Raw genomic sequence first — 17,519 nt, forward strand, 5'->3', positions numbered from 1 at the left:
TCTGAAATGTAATTTCACCGTCTGCCGGCGAAAAAACTGATGTTTCAGTAAAAAGCGAATGGCTATTAGTAGGCTATAGGCAGCTGACTATTTTCATCATGCACTTGTGAGTGATACGAACAAATGAATATCTGCATCAGCGCAGCGGAAACCTGTCACTGCAGAGCTACACTGTCCTGCCGATTTTCACACCAGCCCTAACAAGCACAGCTCACTCAGCAGCCGGAGATCTCGTGGACCTGCCAATTAAGAGGATCAGATGTGCCAGATTAGTGTTGAAATGAAAATGTATATCACAGTAAATCTCCGGAAACAGGGTTGCGCAGCCCTGATTATATATTTATCTAAAAGATGTTACCCAGAATAATCTATCTTCATTGAAGCTACTGTTGCGATAGACGTCCCCACATTTGTCATGCGCATCAACAGGTGGAGCACAGGCAGAATGAACTGATGGAAAATTACGTTCAAATTCTCATAACCATCAGTGAACTGCGGACCAGAAGAGCTGAGAGGTCTGGGTGAGTAGATTCAGGCTTGCTTCCAGCACTGCAAGAAAACATTTTTTTTTCTATAAAAAATACGATCTGCCATTGTTGTTGCCGTCGCTGGCTTGTCATTGTTTCTGCAAGAACTATGGCATTTCATTGGCAGATCTCTAACAGCAGCACTTGCTCACTGTTGCTGACGCAGTGGAACCAAACCCAGCCTGACCTAGACTTTGATGCCGCCGCCTGTCTGTTTCGGTTCATGCTGCCCTCGGACACCGTAGTATATGTGCTGATGGTTGTGTTCCTGGCCCTCTCTTTCCTCTCGGTGGTGGTGAATGGCAGCACCCTGTTTGGGCTGGGGCATTCCCGGGACCTCTCCTGGGAGCCACGCTTTGCCCTGCTGAAGAACCTCATCCTCAGTGACCTTTTGCTTACCTTCACGCAGTCACCCACAGTGCTGCATTGCCTGTTAAACCGACGTACGTTGGCCTTTGATAGCTGGTGCCTGGTGCAGTATTTCACTGGCACGGTCTGTATCTTGTGCACTCTCCTCACGCTCACCTTCATGGCCCTGGAGCGGTATGTGTACGTTTGCCACGCTATACGTTACCTCCAAATCATCACCTTGCAGCGTCTGCGCTCGATTATTGGTCTGATCTGGATTATCTCCTTGGCGATAGCCGTTGTGAACATGGTACTGCTCCATATGGGGCGAGGCACGTTTGGCGAGGCCACGGCGGGAATGCTGTGCGAGCCGGACACTGTGGAACGGCACATGGGCTTTCCCCGGGCGGCGGCCATCTTCCGCAAGCTCATCGGCGTCGTCTTCATACTGGGCTGCATCCTCAGCTACTCCTTCTCTTACATTCGCATGTATCAGGAGGCCTGCAACGCCGTGGAGCCCTTTAACTGCGTCAACAGCCGGGCTCGCAAGACTGTGCTCTTCTACGGCAGCATGTTCGTCGTGCAGCTCGTCCCGTGCTGGATCAAGATCGCCTCTGACGGGCTGTGGGAGATGGAGGGGACCGTGTCCATGGTGATCTCGCCGGCACTGGTGTCATCGGAGACGCCTGTGCCCCACCGAGCCCTGCCCTCAAACATTGCAGGTGCTCTGCACATTTCATTACTAGCCCTCATACTGGTGCCCCCGTGCATCAACCCACTCATCTACGGCATCCGGAACCGGGAGGTGCGTGAGGCAGTTTTGCGTTTCTGCCAGCTCAGGCATAGAATCCGCCTCATACCTCTGGGAGGTGGAGGGCTCTCAGCACAGGGCAACCGGGGGAAATGAAAGGGGACCAGGCAGATGCAGGGGTCCCTCCTCCTCCTCTGGCATTCATTCTGCTGAGCACTCCTTCTGGGTTCGCTGGATTCTTTTGTTCTGTGGCGTAGCAGAACAGTTTGTCTCCCATCCACAGAGAAATACAGAGAGAGAGATGATCTGCAGTGGTCTTCAGAGTGAACAGTTCATAATGTTTGGAAAATGTTGTTTTACAGTTTCTGACACAGTTGTTCTGCAGTCAAGTGGTTAGCAGGTTATAACATAAGGTATACTTGGGATTCACCTTCTCAATTCATGGGATGCGTGGCTTGAAGAATTGGAAAAACTTTTAATACTACCCTGGTGAGTACTCTTCTCTTGTTTGTAGAATTGGATAGTTGCTTCCCCAGGGAATAAAAACTGTATATGAACTGTGGTATAACATCCCCCTGCCAAAATCCTTCAGAATGTATGCAGCCGACCATCGCTTTGGAATTCCCCAGCTGAGATGTGCAGTTACTGCCCTGGAGGACTGCACAACTGACACAAGCCAATTTCCATGCGGATGTGAAAACAGGTCACTGTCCAAAGAGAATGCCATGCTCACTGAGACACTCCTTCCATTGGATGATGAGAATGGTCAGGATACAATACAAATTGCCAGATGCATCACTGTACTAGTAGCATGGGATGGATGTCACTCTAGAGCCACTTGTTCTAGGAATTCTTGACATGTTGTATTTAAGTTTTAAGGTGACCACAATTCAATAAATAACTTATGATTGCGCCTGTAACTTGTCACGTCCTGTTATGAAAGAAATGTGTATCCATGCAAGCACTTTCAACAAAGGGTTTATTTGAAGTGTAAATGTAATTTTAAAATGTATAAAACCTATAGGTTATCCTCGGTCAGTGATAACAATCCACAATTATTCTAAAGATCAGGCAGATGGTCAACTAGACAAAACATTACTAGACCCCTCTGATCAATTGGGCTGGTTAATTTATATTTTTAATTATCTATTCAGTGGTTGTGTCCTGTGAGTTATGCACATGTTTAATTTGTTTTTAATTTGTCCTATGTATTGCTGAAACATGTCAATGTGTAAATAACACTATCAGCCAACATCAACAGTTGTGATTTTCTGCTCAAAAACAAGCATTCTGGCAGGATTCCATGCACTGCTGAGGGTTGTCCACTAATGTAAGAGTGGAAAGAGTGGTAAAAACTAGAAGAAAAAAACATAGGAAAAGCACACAAAATCAATATTGTAAATATTGTCTACTGCAGCAGTAAGACTGACTTAAAATACTTAAAACATTTTTTAAAATCCATTGTTTCTCTTCATGCCAACAAAACATCTTGGAGCAAAATCTATTCATCTTTTTAGATTGATATTCACACATGCTCAAACCCCCACCCAAACCTGCATTCATGTCTTTTTCACATTTGAGAATAGCATATTATGTCTCGTGGTAGTGAGTACTGACAGAAAGGGGATAGTATCTAATGTAATTCAAATATGAAATGTAATGCTACAGTTACCATTTGGTAGCGATGGTGAAAATTTGAATGTCTCATCTAACAGTTCTATGCATATTTTGGTTGTCGTTAATAGTTCATGTAATTTAGAATGAATGTTCCCTTTGTGAAAACAGTATATGTCAATATATGCCATCATATTAAATAAAAATGTTGTTTAATAAGTTTAACAATATACGTATCCAAAGGGGGTGCTTTGCATAACCCCAAAATAACTGTGCCAGCAAACCATTTCTTCCATTTCATATTATACATATTATTTATTATATTTATTCCATTGAATATTCATGTTGTTTTCTGGTTCATATTTGATTTAAACGTCCAAAAATGTTTCTATTGGTTGCTTCATTCCTCGTAACTACAGCATATTAACATTATGCCAACCAACCCCTCACATTGGGACCCACCTCAGTGATAATATGTTGTTACCCAGCTAACATCACTCACACTTTCAAATCATATATCAAAATATAGCATATTCCCAACTCTGCTAACTGGAAGTAATACATTTGCAATACTTCTAACACCAGTTTTATTTATTATTTTAGTGTAAAGACTTTTTTTATTTTTAATACCACAAAACTGATTTTGTTTGTGTCACAAAAAAGTGAGTAAATTGCAGATGTTTTTCCATGATACATGACTGCAGTTCAAGTAAACAAACATTTTGATTTTACATTTGTGTCTGTGACCTACAAAGTACCATAAAATAGCTGCGTGTCAACCGACCCCAGCCTCCCTGGGGGAGGGGAGGGGGGGATTAGTAGACGCCTTACTTGAAAGGTTAAAAACATTTAGCTCTGGTTATTGGTTACAGACCGTGATATAAGATCCCGTCATTTCGTGTGTGGAAGATAATCTAACTGAACAGTTTTTTTTAGCCTTCTATTAAAACCCTTCACATTCTGGTCAGACAGATCTTATTAAAAAAACCCCCCTAAAAAAAAAAAAAAACCGGTTGAAGTAGACAGGTGGTCACTTGGGCTGTCAAAATGCAAGGAAAGTGAGAAAGCAATCTTTGCAGTGAAACTGTTCAAATTGGCTGAAGGGCAAGAATACTTTCAGTTGACTTTCAGTAATATAAGCATACAGAAAGTGCTCCTTTTTGAAGAATATCTAGCCACTTGTTCAGTTTAAAGAAGAGTAAATGGCTTGGTTCACACTAAAGGCTACTCTCCTGCAACATGTTGTCCTGCAAATCTTGAAACCAGTCGCTAAATAGGTTAAGATCAGGGATTAAGATTCTTGACTTCTGTCTAAAGTGATAAATTCTTATATCAAAGTGTACATTTTGCCATACAATGCACATCCATACCTTTTTTGAATATTCTAGGGCTGCTACTGTAGATTATTTTATAACAGAGTGATCAATCAATTATTTTATTAATGTGCTAATTAATCTAAACAATTTACATAAAGAATTGGGTATATAAAAGCTTGAGATTTTTTCCCATGAAAAACATTTAAGGAAACAGATAATAGTAGATAATATTCCTTGACTATATTCCTTAAGATTAATAAACACACAAGCAAATGTGCAATGTTAATGGATTGTGACTATGGTTCTGATATCACTACCTCTTTTGCATTAGCAGATTTCAGTTATTCCAGTAATGTAACATTATGCCTATTTGGGCTGCCAATGCCATAGAGTGACAGCAGGCAAACAAGTGAACATTAGGCCTTAATGGCAACAATATCAGCTGTATTATGCAGCTGTTTTAGCATTGACACAAGTCCCTAACAAGCTCCCTATCACCACTGGTTTGAAGCAAGACATTTATTTTTACTGTATTGAAAAGTTCTTACAATATGAAAAAAATAAAAAGAACTTGTCAATCATGAATATGCAAATTTATGAATTTACAGCATTGATATAATTTATGACGTTCACTAATTTCAGCAGCTGTCAAATATTAATTATTTAGCTTAATACCAAATAACCACACAATTTGAATATAACCTTTAGACTTCAGAAACTGTTCATTCTTGATCTTAAGTTGGAAATAAATCTTGAAATCAGTGATTCTCTGAGTCCATACTTTCAACCAGTTTCTTCTACCGTTTGTTTTTTCAAACAATTTGCTTATCCTTCAAGGCAAATGTGTATGTTCTGTTTTCATTAAGGAAGAAAAACACATGATTTTACAGTAGGGTGCCTTCATTAAACGGATATCTATTTTATTAAGTCTGGAAAAAAAGTAATGTCCACAACAATGAAAACTGACAGATCAGAGTGAAATGTAAAGAAATTGCAGAAATTAGTTGTGAGGCAAAATAGTGAGATATTCAAATGAGTGCATACATGCAAAAAAGAATGAGTAAAGGAAGAAACATAGATATAGCTGTGCCACTAACAACACTATTTTACTACTGAATTAGGACAACTATACAAATTGGCTATAATCTGCAGTAATATCTATATCTTTAACTTGGAGCCTTCACATCAATGCAGGGGCACTCCAGCGTTCTGTCTGGTAAGGCCTCAAGGCGTTAGGCCACGCTCACAAACGGAAGCGGTCCGAGAACTTTGGGGACTGGGGGATGGTGAGGGATTCCTCACTCTTCTTCAGTTCCACCGGCTTGTAGCGACGCACAGGCTGTGCTTTGTGTATCTGCGGGGGAAATAAGGAAGAGGATCTGAACACTTCTGCTGGGATGAGTTTTTCTTGGTCACAACAGACCACGACGCAGAAAGCACATTTAGAGTTAGATGTGACATGTGTCAGGAGAGCAGAGAGGGACAGACTTGCATTGTTCCCACAGCAATCCAAAACTTTCAGGTATACAAAGTATTTGTATTAATGGTACAGTATGTAAGTTTGGAGAAACAAGCAAGAGAGCTAGATTTTGGTTAAAAAAAAAAAAGTTCCACCCCCTCCCTTCAGATCTCCTTCCAAAGTTCCAAACACATGCATGTGCACTGCCTGACATCTACATACGTACTGGAGAGAGAAGACATATTACATGACCCATTCTATCATAATCAGTTGGAAGTTGCTATGGCCTATTTCATTTAATCAATGTCTATGTCACAAATGTTAAGTGTTGGCTGTTCTAGGATTTCATCTTATTTTAGCAGAAGAATATCTTTGTTTTTAAATGTAAAATGACAGCCAACCTATAGTCACCAGTCACACAATCACCTCAGCTGCTTTTATGGTTTAATCTAATTCTGATTCAAAAAATGTCTTTGCTTCCATGATCTAAATGTCTTCATGTTAAATTCAATGTAAAATATAGTTTTGAAGCATTTTGAATGTAAGATGACAAGGTAGTACTGAAGTTTCAAGTCATTTGGAGGACTAGCTTTGCTCTGGCAGTGCTGTGAATGTGCAACATGTTTGACAGACAGGCAGGCAGGCAGGCAGAAGACAGAGCTATCCTGATTGGTTGTTAAAGGCCTTTCAATTTATCGATATCTCTCAGGATGTGAAGTAAATTTAACCAAATATTAACAAAGGTGTTCCACAACACGCTTACATGCTGCACCTTTAATTAAACTGAAAAGCTGAGCCATTAAGCTCACACTAGTGAAAAAGCATACTTTCTGCCTGTGGAGAGTAGTCATGCCATTTTTACCTGCTGCTGTCGGAGTTCAGTGACCTCCTCTTTCTCCTTCATCTCCATCTCTCTCCTCCGCTCCTCCTCTATACGGGCGCACAGCACCTCCTTCTCACACAGTGCCCTTTCGTACTCCTGTCGCTCCTGAGCACGCCGCTCTGTCGACAGCTGGAAGCCCTGAGGCACTGAGGAATGAGTGGATACATGGATACTAAGCTCAGAGAAGGATGAGGAGGTGTGCAGTAGAGAGGAAAAACTGAATGAATGAATGAAAACCTACAACCTGACAAATCTGGAAAGTGCACTGGCTTATCTGCCACACACACACACAAAAAAGTCAGTTGAAAGGGGAGCGCATCAAGACTTCTGGACAGAATGACCGACCATGATTTACCAAAGACTGAGCTATTTTCTTTCTTTGGCATGAAAGGCTCCTTGTGGGTGACTGTGTTGGGGCGGGCCCTGAATGATGTGGCTTCTTCCTGCTGTCTCTGCTCATCCTTAACCTGTAGACATAGGCAGACAGGCTTTAGGACACAAAGGAATAATGCTAAGGAGGGAACTGCAAGCACCAGAAATGTCACACCATGAACAACAGGGAAACATGCTAAGAATGTGAAGAGCAAGACCGTGCCAAAAAAAACCAAGATTCAAGATGACTTGAATACGTCCTATGTCTGAGGAACTTGTAATTCACAACTCAAAAAACCTAGAAGCTCTGAGGGTATGAAAACAGGAAGGCAGTGGATTGGAAGCACTCACCATTTGTCCCCAGCGGTCACTCTTGGTAGCTCCTCGCTCGTCAGCTAGCAGCCGGAAGGGCTCAACTTTTGTGGGGGCAGCCACCTTCTTCTCAGGCAGATACACCTCACTGAAGTCAGGGAGAAGCTGGGCTTTGAACTTGGGAATCTGACAAAGGACATTTCCAAAATGGAAAACGGAAGGGCTTGGAATGTGAGTACTTCCCTGTGATAATGGTCTAGTTTTAAGGAAATTCTTGAAACAAGAATTACTATAAAACCATTTTAATTAATACACATACTTTGAATGAAACCCAATGAAAATAATAAAAGACATTTTTAAAATTCTGATGCACTTAAATGCTTTTGATCACCTTCTCTTATAATGGAAAAAAACAATTCTCAACGTGTTTCAATGTTACTGCTACAGTATTGTCACTGTGATGCTGATAAATCTGGAATTCACTGTTGGTATAGCGCTACAACACCACAGCAGTAAAATGGAAGAGAAGCATGATACAGTATCATTTTGAAAAGCAACCTGGAATATTTTGTCATGGCACAGGAAAAAAGAACTCTATATATGCATGCAGCTCTTTCAAGGTGTGAACTCTTGAAAGTTTTTGTCCAGAATAAGAAAATCTAAGAGTAAAGAGTCACACCTCTTTCTGTCGCAGCTCCTCCAGCCTCTTTTCCTTGAGCGCCTGCCTCTCACGCTCTCGTGACTCAAAGGAGAAGGGACACACCTCTGCCTGGCCCTTTTCCACGGGTTTGGGCTGGAAGGGCAGGCCGAAGTGGGGTACAGGGATGGCCTTCAATGGAACAGGTTTCACCTGAAGCATACGGAGCAGACTGTAAATGGCTGCTCATCACCAACTTCAGTTTCATACTGGAAAGCCAGTTACTGAAAGTGATTAGATTCACATTTAGCCACGATGGCTTTGTAGGTCACTCGGGAAAAATAAAGGCAATGCACACGGTGGCGGTGACAGTTATTGCATTTTGATCATTATCATTGCGGTATATTGCACAGTCCCAACATATTGTATCTTTATGTCTTCAGTAGGTATTATAAATAAAGTATCAATAAAAATCTCTGGGTCAGCAGTTGGATAAAAACAGTACAGATGTTATAAAATAACAGGTGTATGTGCATACTCACTTCCTCCACCTGCTTCACACGCACCCGGTTTTTCAGAGTAAAGGCAGGGGATTCTGGCACAGTGGGATTTTTAACGGTCTTTTCTGGGACACCCTGAGAAACATGAAAGTGGGGGTTGGTCTGCTCAGTGATCAACCATAAAAATACTGCCCCTGGGCTGATTAAACACTGAACTAATTGAGGAAATGCTGCTCATTTTTTAAATTGCATGAAACCTTTAACACACATGCACATTAAGCAATCCATGAATGTGGACTGAAGTTCCTGTGCCTGGTAACAGCTCCTCACTTTACTTGCATTCAGAAGCAGATGCCTTTATCCATGGCAGTGAAGGGGTTTACATATCCAGTTGTAATAGCTGGATGCCAAATGCGAATGATGCCATTTTGGAATAGCCAAGCAAAATGGCATGAAACAACAAATGTACACTCAATGGAAAGTTTGATGACAGGATGCCATTACCCAAATCCAGATATTAAACAGAGAGATGTAATGGTACTTTTTCCACTTATTTTTAACATGTTTTTTTATTTATTTAAAAAAATTCAGCCTGGTATGAATACACCCCAAACACAAACCAAAACAAACTATTACACCACAAAAAGCCCTTTTTCTCTTTCAAACTTTTCCCTTTACAGCACAGTAAGCATGTATTACCATTGCATAAAATAAATTGCAGTCCATCATGCCAGCGAGACATGAGCAGAGAATGAAAAAATAAAAAAGGCACATACAACCACTTCCTCCAAGATCCTGGCAGGAAGGGGCCTGGGCTGGAAGCTGTGGTGTTGTGGCTCCTCCTGGGCCCTTCCGGCCTGCCGCTCCTGCAGCCGACGCTCCACCTCCAGCTGAAAGCCCACCGGCTGGGTTGCTTCCTTTGCCGACGGCTTCTTTAGCAGCTCGCCACCTTCCAGGATCTTTCGGTTCAGCTCCAGAGCTTTGAACTTATACCTGAGGAGATTAAGAGTGAAATATGAGAAGCTGGGTCATAAGCTTTTTCGTATAGGATCAAATGCTTAGCATTCTAAATGACTAATGTAAACTTAAAAAAAAAAAAAAAAACTGAATACTAGGCAGTGCAGTAACCCTTACCCATAGTGCTGTAAACCTTACCCATGGTGCTGTCAAATCCAAATAAGCCAATTTTAGTTAAGCACTTTATATGACAAAAATTGATAAGTCTGAAGAGTTTAATAGACCTGACAGTATAATGGTGAAAGTTGTCTGTATAAGTTATAGATTAAACTATGTATATCAAAACAACTGCCACAGCATTCCTATATTTCAGCTATACTTTCCAGGGAAATGGTCATGTTAAGTGCAACTGTTTTGCTGGCAGTTCTATACTCACATTTGCAACAAATAAATGAATAGATCTATGATCCCCTTTTTTCTCCTCTATGTTAAATTTCTGGTTGTGCCTCTTAAGTCAGTACTGTGCCACCTGGATAAGAACTGCTGCTACTAAAGTCTTTGTTTGTCCTGCGATATAGGTTACATTTTACTTGTGCTCTAGATAAGAGCTTTGGTCAAATAAAAACAGTAGAAACTATAATGCCCCCCTTTACACTGGACAATACCACTATTGCATTTAAAATAAGGGAGAAGTGCTCACTGTTGGATCTTCTCAAGCTCCGCAGCCTCTATCTCCTCGCTGCTTTTCACCGAGACTGGCCGGCTCCTCTGCCTTGTCACCAGCCGTGGAGTTTTTGGATTGGTGATCTTCAGTTTTCCAGTCTTCCGTGGGGATGGACCTTAGGGCAGACACAGAAGAGCATCAACCATACTAAACATAATTTACATTTACTTTCTCTTTTCCTAACATATTGGAATATCCAATTGTATATCAGCACCAGCTCATGACTGGACCCTGACCTATCGATTCGGGAGAGTGCAGATGAGCACATGATCTCCTCCAAAGCATGCCACATCAAGGGCCAATCGTACCACACTGCAGTAATCAAGTCAGGTTTGCGCACAGATGAGTCAGAGGAAGACGCTTCGTGTGCAGCCTAACAGGCAGACTTACAGGTGCCCGACTGACCAGTGGCTGGAGAACAATGCAGATGGAGATCCCTATGGATGGAGCCCTCCCTAAGCCTAGATGACACTGCCACTAATTACGTGCTGCCTAGTGGGGCTACGGGTGCCAGTTGACACTGGCCTGGTGGAAATTTGATCCCAGGCTGTGGAGCTCATCCATGCGCTAATACGAGCCAGAATGCACTAGACTGGTGCCTTAACCAGAAGAACCGCCCAGAGGCCCCGAGTCTACATTTTTATACGAGTTAAACAAAGTATTGTACAAGAAAAAAAGAAATACAATGTAACATTTCACATCCATCTCTCCTGGGGTGTCATTTATAAAATCTTGCTATGCCTCCTATTGATCATAAATTGTACGTACGCCGACATCCATGCATCCATTATGTGTTATTAACAAAGAACTTGCTGTGAAAATGTGTGCACTTGCTCACAAGTCCAGACCACACGTAGAAACTGTTCATTGTGACTACGCAGCTGTATGCAGGCATTGAGGCAAGCATTCTCCTATTCTCTCAGGTGGTGTGACAGTAATACTAATACAATTTTCTTTGAAAATTGAATATGAAATTGACTTTGCAGTCAAATTTTTAAATTGTCAGAAAGTGCGTACATTAACTTGGAAATGAAAATACAAAGCGGGGCTTTTCAATTATGTTATGGACATAATTCAGAATTGGACATAGGCCTAATTCCATAAGAACTTTCCCCCCCAATTCTGGCACAGACAATACGTAACACGTAATACGTAATACGTAAAGCCCTGCACAGCTATATATACACAGTATATGCAGGCACAGACACACATGCACACTTAAGTTAGTGATTGTCTCCTAATGAAACGTTTCCATGCTCATTATGCAAGATCTAGCACAGCAAACACTCGCATGCACATGCTCAGCACCACAGAAACCTAGACTGCTCATTTCTCGCCCATTACAAAGTTCTCAAACTTTGTAGCCAAAACCAAAGACATGGCAGTGAACAACACCTATGCTTTGCATTCAGTAACAGTCCTCCATCATTTCCAAGTATTATGCGTTCAAAGATAAAAGACACGGAGGTCTATAATATACAACAGTAAAGTCTAGAAATATCCACCAGCTTGATGACAAAGAAAGGCTTCAGGTACAATGACAACTGAGGACTGGGCGGAGGAAGGACAAAAACCACCAGGAATCCTCCAACACTGCATGCATGATCGCACCTTTCCTTGACTGTCTCATTATTCACTGCAGGATCGCACATTGCCTGGACCTTCTCATTATTCACCGCATAATTGCACCTTGTCTTGACCGTCTCATCATTGAAAGTGAGTCATGAGAAAAAATTATTTGAAAAATCTATGTAAAATAAAAAAAAACTTTTTTAAAGATATACCACGTCATAAATGCAAGACTGATGAGAAATAACTCATTGGACAAGAATGGGTCAAAATGAACTTTCTAGCACCGTTTTGGCTGAAGGTAAATAATGCATGAGACAACTGTAAAGCTATTACATATTAAAAAAACATTTTAAAAAAACTTTACCAAAAAAAGTTACCAAAACTGGTAGGAAATGCAAATTTATTACCTCTCTCTGCCATTTTCCCACTTTGTAGGTGGTAACGGGGTGGCGTACGTTTCTGGAACTGCTCTATCTGTTGGGCCATGGGCACATACACTGTGGATTCCTCATGTTTGCGCTTTTTGCCAACAGACAGGTTGAAGGGCTTGGGGATCGTTGAACCCCGATTTGTCTTTGCCTTTGTGAGGACAGAGGACAACATGCTCTTAAACATTTCTTAAAAACATCATCAGTATTCTTGTGTTTGGCTGGACAGCTTAAATGGTTGTTATTAAAGCTCCTTTGCACAGAAGTTCTTTCTGCTTTATTTAAAAAGAAAAAAAAATCTTACAGGAGAAGGAGGGTGTCTGCGCAGCTGAGAAGCAAACTGAACTGGCTCCCCGTGGCTGGTGCTGTGTCCATGTTGCTTCACCCTCTCGTCTGTATGGAAGTGGAAATCCACAGGGATTGTGGTGGACATTGCTGGCTTCCTTGCTGGCTGACCTGTGAAAGAGAAACACTGAGCTCATCTATGTCTGTGATCATTATTATTATTATTATTATTATTATTATTATTATTATTATTAACATCCCGGAGATGTATAACATGTTTAACTACCTCCTACATTTCTTTTTGTTCTGAAAACCAAAAAATGAATAAATGAAAATGTTTTCTATTCATGAATTTCAATTTTATCTGCGTGGAGTTCCTGAAAACATGTAGAATCAAAAATGATGGATTTTGTCACCTTGATTGTAGAGAAATGTATAGCAAAAGTTCAGGACTGTATGTGTGTTTGAAAGTGTCACAAATAAAGAATCAGAGATGTGAATTCCGAAAGAGACTCGACATTTAGAAAGGTTTAACGTTACAGTGCCATGAAAAAGCATTTGTCCCTTCCTGATTTTCTTTATTATTGCATGTTTGTCACACTGAATCATTTCAGATCTTTAGACAAAATGTAACATTAGACAAAGTGAACTGGAGTAAACACAAAACATTTTTAAAAATAATTTAGTTTAATGAAAACAGTTAATCAAATTCGAAAAATTAATTGCCCCCCTTAAGCTTAATAACGGCAACCAAACACTTCCTGTAATTTGATATCAGTCTGTCCCATTGCTGTGGAGGAATTTGAGCCCACACTTCTTTAGAGAACTGCTTTAATTCAAATAAATTGGTAGGTTTTTGAGCATGAACTGCTTGCTTCAGGTCCTGCTGCAGAATCTCCATTGGGTTCAAGTCAGGACTGCGGACGACTGGACATTCTCCTCAAGAATGGGTTGCTGAGAATGGGTTATATTCAAGGTTGCTTCAATAATGGGTTGCTGAGAATGGGTTATATTCAAGGTTGCTTCAATAATGGTCAGTCGTCCAAGACAAAAGGAAGCAAAGAATCCTCACATCATCACACTACCACTACCACGTTTGACTGTTGGCATGATGTTCGTACTGTGAAATGCTGTATTTGCTTTATACTAGACATAATGTTACTCATGCGTCTTCCAAAAAGTCCCACTTCTGGCTCATCTGTTCATAGAACATTATCCCATAGGCTTAGGAATCATCCAGGTACTTTTTTTGCAAATGTGCAGCGAGCATTGGTGTTTTCTTGGTCTTGGTTTTCGCCTTGCTACTATCCCATGAATCCCTTTTTGGCCCAGTCTCTTTCTTATTGTGGAGTCATGAACACTGACCTTAGCTAAGGCTATCGAGGCCTGCAGTTCTTTGGATGTTCTTCTGGGATCTCTTGTGACTTCATGAATGAGTTGCCACTGCACACTTGGAGAAATTTTGGCAGCCCAGCCAACTCTTTTTTAAAAATGAGTTCACTCAGTTTCCCTCTAATATTATTTTGTCTAATTATTATAATGATTATTATAATGTCTAATATTATTTTGTCAAAAGATCGGAAACCAACCTGGATTTGAGATCTCAGCATGGGCCAAAGGTTAAAGACCCGGGAGAAAATGGAAAATTTACAAATCTATTCCAAAAACCTTTTCCAAGCTGAAGAGAATAATGATTCATCTAACAGTTTGTATATTTCTGCATGAACATGGAAATAGGAGCATTACTCACTGCCAGCCAAGGCAGCCCTGTAGCTAGCCTTGTTCTTCTTGCGGTGCTGCGCAGCCTCCTTCTGAAGAGTCTGAATGTACTCCAGCTCCTTCTCCTCTGTGCTCTTGTGCTTCAGGGAGGCACCCCTATTGAGTGGAAGCAAGCAATTAATCAATGGAAAACAGAAAACTGTAGGCTAGGCTCAGTCAATTTTCCCTTGATAAAGCATTGAGCTTAGCTCTGGACAAGAGAAATGCCCTAAGAAATTCAGCCAAAGAATATTATTTGTAAGGACCATTCCGCAAAGATTTATTTCAGCAGCGATGGACCCATTTTGCCATCACAGAAGGCCCAACTATATATATATATATATATATATATATATATATATATATAAAATAATAAGTTTAACTACAAAATGTTGTAATTTCCCACAAATTACTTTGATATCTTTTCATTACCATCTGCATAAAACAGATGCTGCATGAACTGCCAGAAATCAGCCATGAAAATGACTGCATTTGGGCCCATTTCATATAAGCGTTTTCAACAAATTGATATTATGAATAGGTAAAGTATACATAAATAAATCACACTAGATGTGATTCAGCTTGACCAAGTAGTTTCACATGAATCAAATAAAATGTGATTAACTGATGTGCTCATTACAAAGTGTAAGTATGACAAACTTGTGGCAATCAAAATCACATTCTCCCTGCACTGTTTAAGCCCTCGTCTGCTTTATGTGCTTGTTTTATTTACAATGAACAGTCACAGCTGAAAAGCATGAAACCTCTTCCTGTCAGTAAACATTGTTGCCTTTTTTTGGTCTGTTACCCAACTGATTGTACACCTGGAATACTACCAATCTGTGCAGGTTTCATTCCACAGATAGGACAGATTATTCTTTTTTAAAATTTTATCTGACAATCTCTCCAGTGACACAGAATGTCATTTTGCATTACTATGGGACTGGTGCATTGCAATTTAGAGCATGTTTGAAAATTGCCAAAACTCCAGTCCTGCACATGATTACCTCCTTGGCTTCTTGACAGGTGGTGAATTAATGACTTCAAAGCCTGGAGCAAACTTCTGCTTGTGCTTTGAAACCCTGAAATATGCATGGTACAGGACATAAGTAAACATGCTTTCTGTGATCCATCTTTTAGCAAAACCCGACCAAAGGGATCACAGAGCTTCTCCACCCTAGCTCCCCAGTGGTGGAACGAACTCCCCGTTCCTCTCCGAACCTCCCCCTCACTACCCATCTTCTGCCGTGGCCTGAAGACTCATCTCTTCAGACTATACCTAGACTAACCACCACCACGCTGTATATTTCACTCTAAATCTCCCCCCCCCCCCTTTTCATGACACTTGTTACATGTTGCCCCATCCCAGCACTTTTTGGTAATTTGTATTTGTCCTAATACTGTAGCTTATTCTTCTGCCTAGTTGGCTTTGCAGAGGTTAGGTCTGAATAGTTCGCTGTGTTAACTAAACTGTGTTCTTGGCTAGAAATATCTGTACAAAGAAAGTATTGTATTTTACTGAACCTGTGTTTAGTAGTAATCTATGACCATGAAATGCACTTTTTTTACGTTGCTTTGGATAAAAGCGTCTGCCAAATAAATGTAATGTAATGCAAAATGCACATACAGCTCTAATGTATGCAGGCATTACAAAAAATGCAACATAAACTTTCAATCCTCTCGATTGTTTTACCAAAGTAGTTATCCACTGAAACCCAAAAGGTTCAGAAACTATGTAGTAAGGACAATATTGCAACTTGAAATCAATTAGTTCTGGAATACATATAACTCGTTGGTGGCTTTACACCTTTATCATATGTTTAAAAAGGCTAGTCATGCAATTTCAAGAGTTTGTGCACATCATCATGCCACCCAACTGTATTCAGTCATGCACAGCATAAATGGCATATCAGTTTGGCTTGATAAAAGAATAATTCTGATTCCAATACACCCTACCTTAAACGGGGTGAATGCAGTAGTTTTTCCGTTGACTGGTTGCCCCATGATGTCATTACATTTGATGAGACCGTGGAAGACACTGCTTGAGTGTCTATTGCAACTGCTTCTGAAACTAAATATTATAGTCAGTATTTCAGAACACAACGCCCAAAGGTTGAGTGATACAATGCATTCATTCTTAGCTATGATTCATATTCACCCAGATGCTACACCAACTGAATAGTGAGGTGAGCCTAAATTGTTATTTTACGGACAATCCGGCAACATTATGTATTCAATACGACCGTTGCCATTTCAGCGAAATAGAGTTTACAAGCCAGCGAACCTAGTTACGTTAGCTAAGCATCAATGGCAACAACATACCCAATACTGGATTTGAAATGTCCTTGTCATTTAAAGACGTATAGACCAAATTAGTGTCGTGCCCATCATGCCACCGTTCATTTTGCTGGGTGTCCATCTCAGCAGTCTGATAAATTTTCTGAGGAGCAACAAAAAGCAGATTAAATGCGTGTTAATGCAATTTGCTTGTAGTCAAACCGACAGACATCGCTTTACGTTACAAATACAGTTCTCTAACCATTACGCAATTTTAGATAATCTAATATACCATGTGGTTGTTAACCAATTCAGTAAGTACACATAAGGATCCACACAAAAACTTACTTACAACTGGGTAGTCTAGATCAATGTATCACTACGTCAGCAAGATTTATAAAAAAAAATAAATAAAAAAAAGCATTTCATTGCATAGCCTGCACAACGCCCTATTCAACTGACCGTGAGGCTAACTTGCAAAGTGATTCAAGATAGGTTGATATTTTACAAAGGCTAACATTTACATGGCAGAATTACCGTTCAGGGTCTTGCTGTCTTGAATACCAAAGCTATGACATACAGCAGTAAGTTTATTTAGTCTACGAGCGTTCGCTAACTAGCTAACTTTTACGTTACCGCATTATGCATCTCCATACGCATTACTGAGTCGTTTGAATTTCGCCCCTTTTCAAGCATCCTATCATGGCTAACTTCTGGATAATTAGCCTCTAACCATTGGTCCAGACTGTGTAGGGTTGCAACATAGGCGTGGTTATTTCGGGGTTTTCGTTTCCGGAAG

General features: G+C 40.6%; 2 protein-coding genes across 2 annotated transcripts; one reads left to right on the forward strand and one right to left on the reverse strand.

The window, feature by feature from the left end:
- Positions 1-433: 433 nt before the first annotated feature.
- Positions 434-3,097, forward strand: LOC118208522 (olfactory receptor 2AG2). The gene is made up of 3 exons (XM_035383279.1): positions 434-521; positions 834-2,115; positions 2,219-3,097. The coding sequence occupies exons 1-2, from the start codon at positions 454-456 to the stop codon at positions 1,780-1,782; spliced, it is 1,017 nt and encodes a 338-aa protein (XP_035239170.1). The 5' UTR covers positions 434-453; the 3' UTR covers positions 1,783-2,115; positions 2,219-3,097.
- Positions 3,098-5,446: 2,349 nt separating this feature from the next.
- LOC118208451 (targeting protein for Xklp2-A-like) lies at positions 5,447-17,402 on the reverse strand. The gene is made up of 15 exons (XM_035383150.1): positions 17,258-17,402; positions 16,766-16,883; positions 16,400-16,514; positions 15,451-15,525; positions 14,436-14,560; positions 12,705-12,856; positions 12,380-12,551; positions 10,377-10,515; positions 9,496-9,712; positions 8,762-8,854; positions 8,262-8,432; positions 7,622-7,768; positions 7,254-7,365; positions 6,878-7,044; positions 5,447-5,910 (listed from the first exon to the last, which is right to left on the reverse strand). Exons 2-15 carry the CDS (start codon positions 16,860-16,862, stop codon positions 5,800-5,802), a joined length of 1,893 nt encoding a protein of 630 aa, XP_035239041.1. The 5' UTR covers positions 16,863-16,883; positions 17,258-17,402; the 3' UTR covers positions 5,447-5,799.
- Between the last annotated feature and the right edge of the window lie 117 nt (positions 17,403-17,519).

This window comes from Anguilla anguilla, chromosome 11 (assembly GCF_013347855.1).
Source record: "Anguilla anguilla isolate fAngAng1 chromosome 11, fAngAng1.pri, whole genome shotgun sequence".
Lineage (NCBI taxonomy): Eukaryota > Metazoa > Chordata > Actinopteri > Anguilliformes > Anguillidae > Anguilla > Anguilla anguilla.

Coding starts and splice junctions, on each gene's coding strand:
- LOC118208451 (XM_035383150.1), bottom strand. CDS start 16,862: ATGGACACCCAGCAAAATGAACGGTGGCATGATGGGCACGACACTAAT. Junction 7,045..7,253: donor AGAAAATAGCTCAGTCTTTG/GTAAATCATGGT, acceptor CTCATTCCTCAG/TGCCTCAGGGCTTCCAGCTG. Junction 5,911..6,877: donor CTGAACTCCGACAGCAGCAG/GTAAAAATGGCA, acceptor TTTCCCCCGCAG/ATACACAAAGCACAGCCTGT.
- LOC118208522 (XM_035383279.1), top strand. CDS start 454: ATGGAAAATTACGTTCAAATTCTCATAACCATCAGTGAACTGCGGACC. Junction 522..833: donor AGAAGAGCTGAGAGGTCTGG/GTGAGTAGATTC, acceptor GGTGAATGGCAG/CACCCTGTTTGGGCTGGGGC.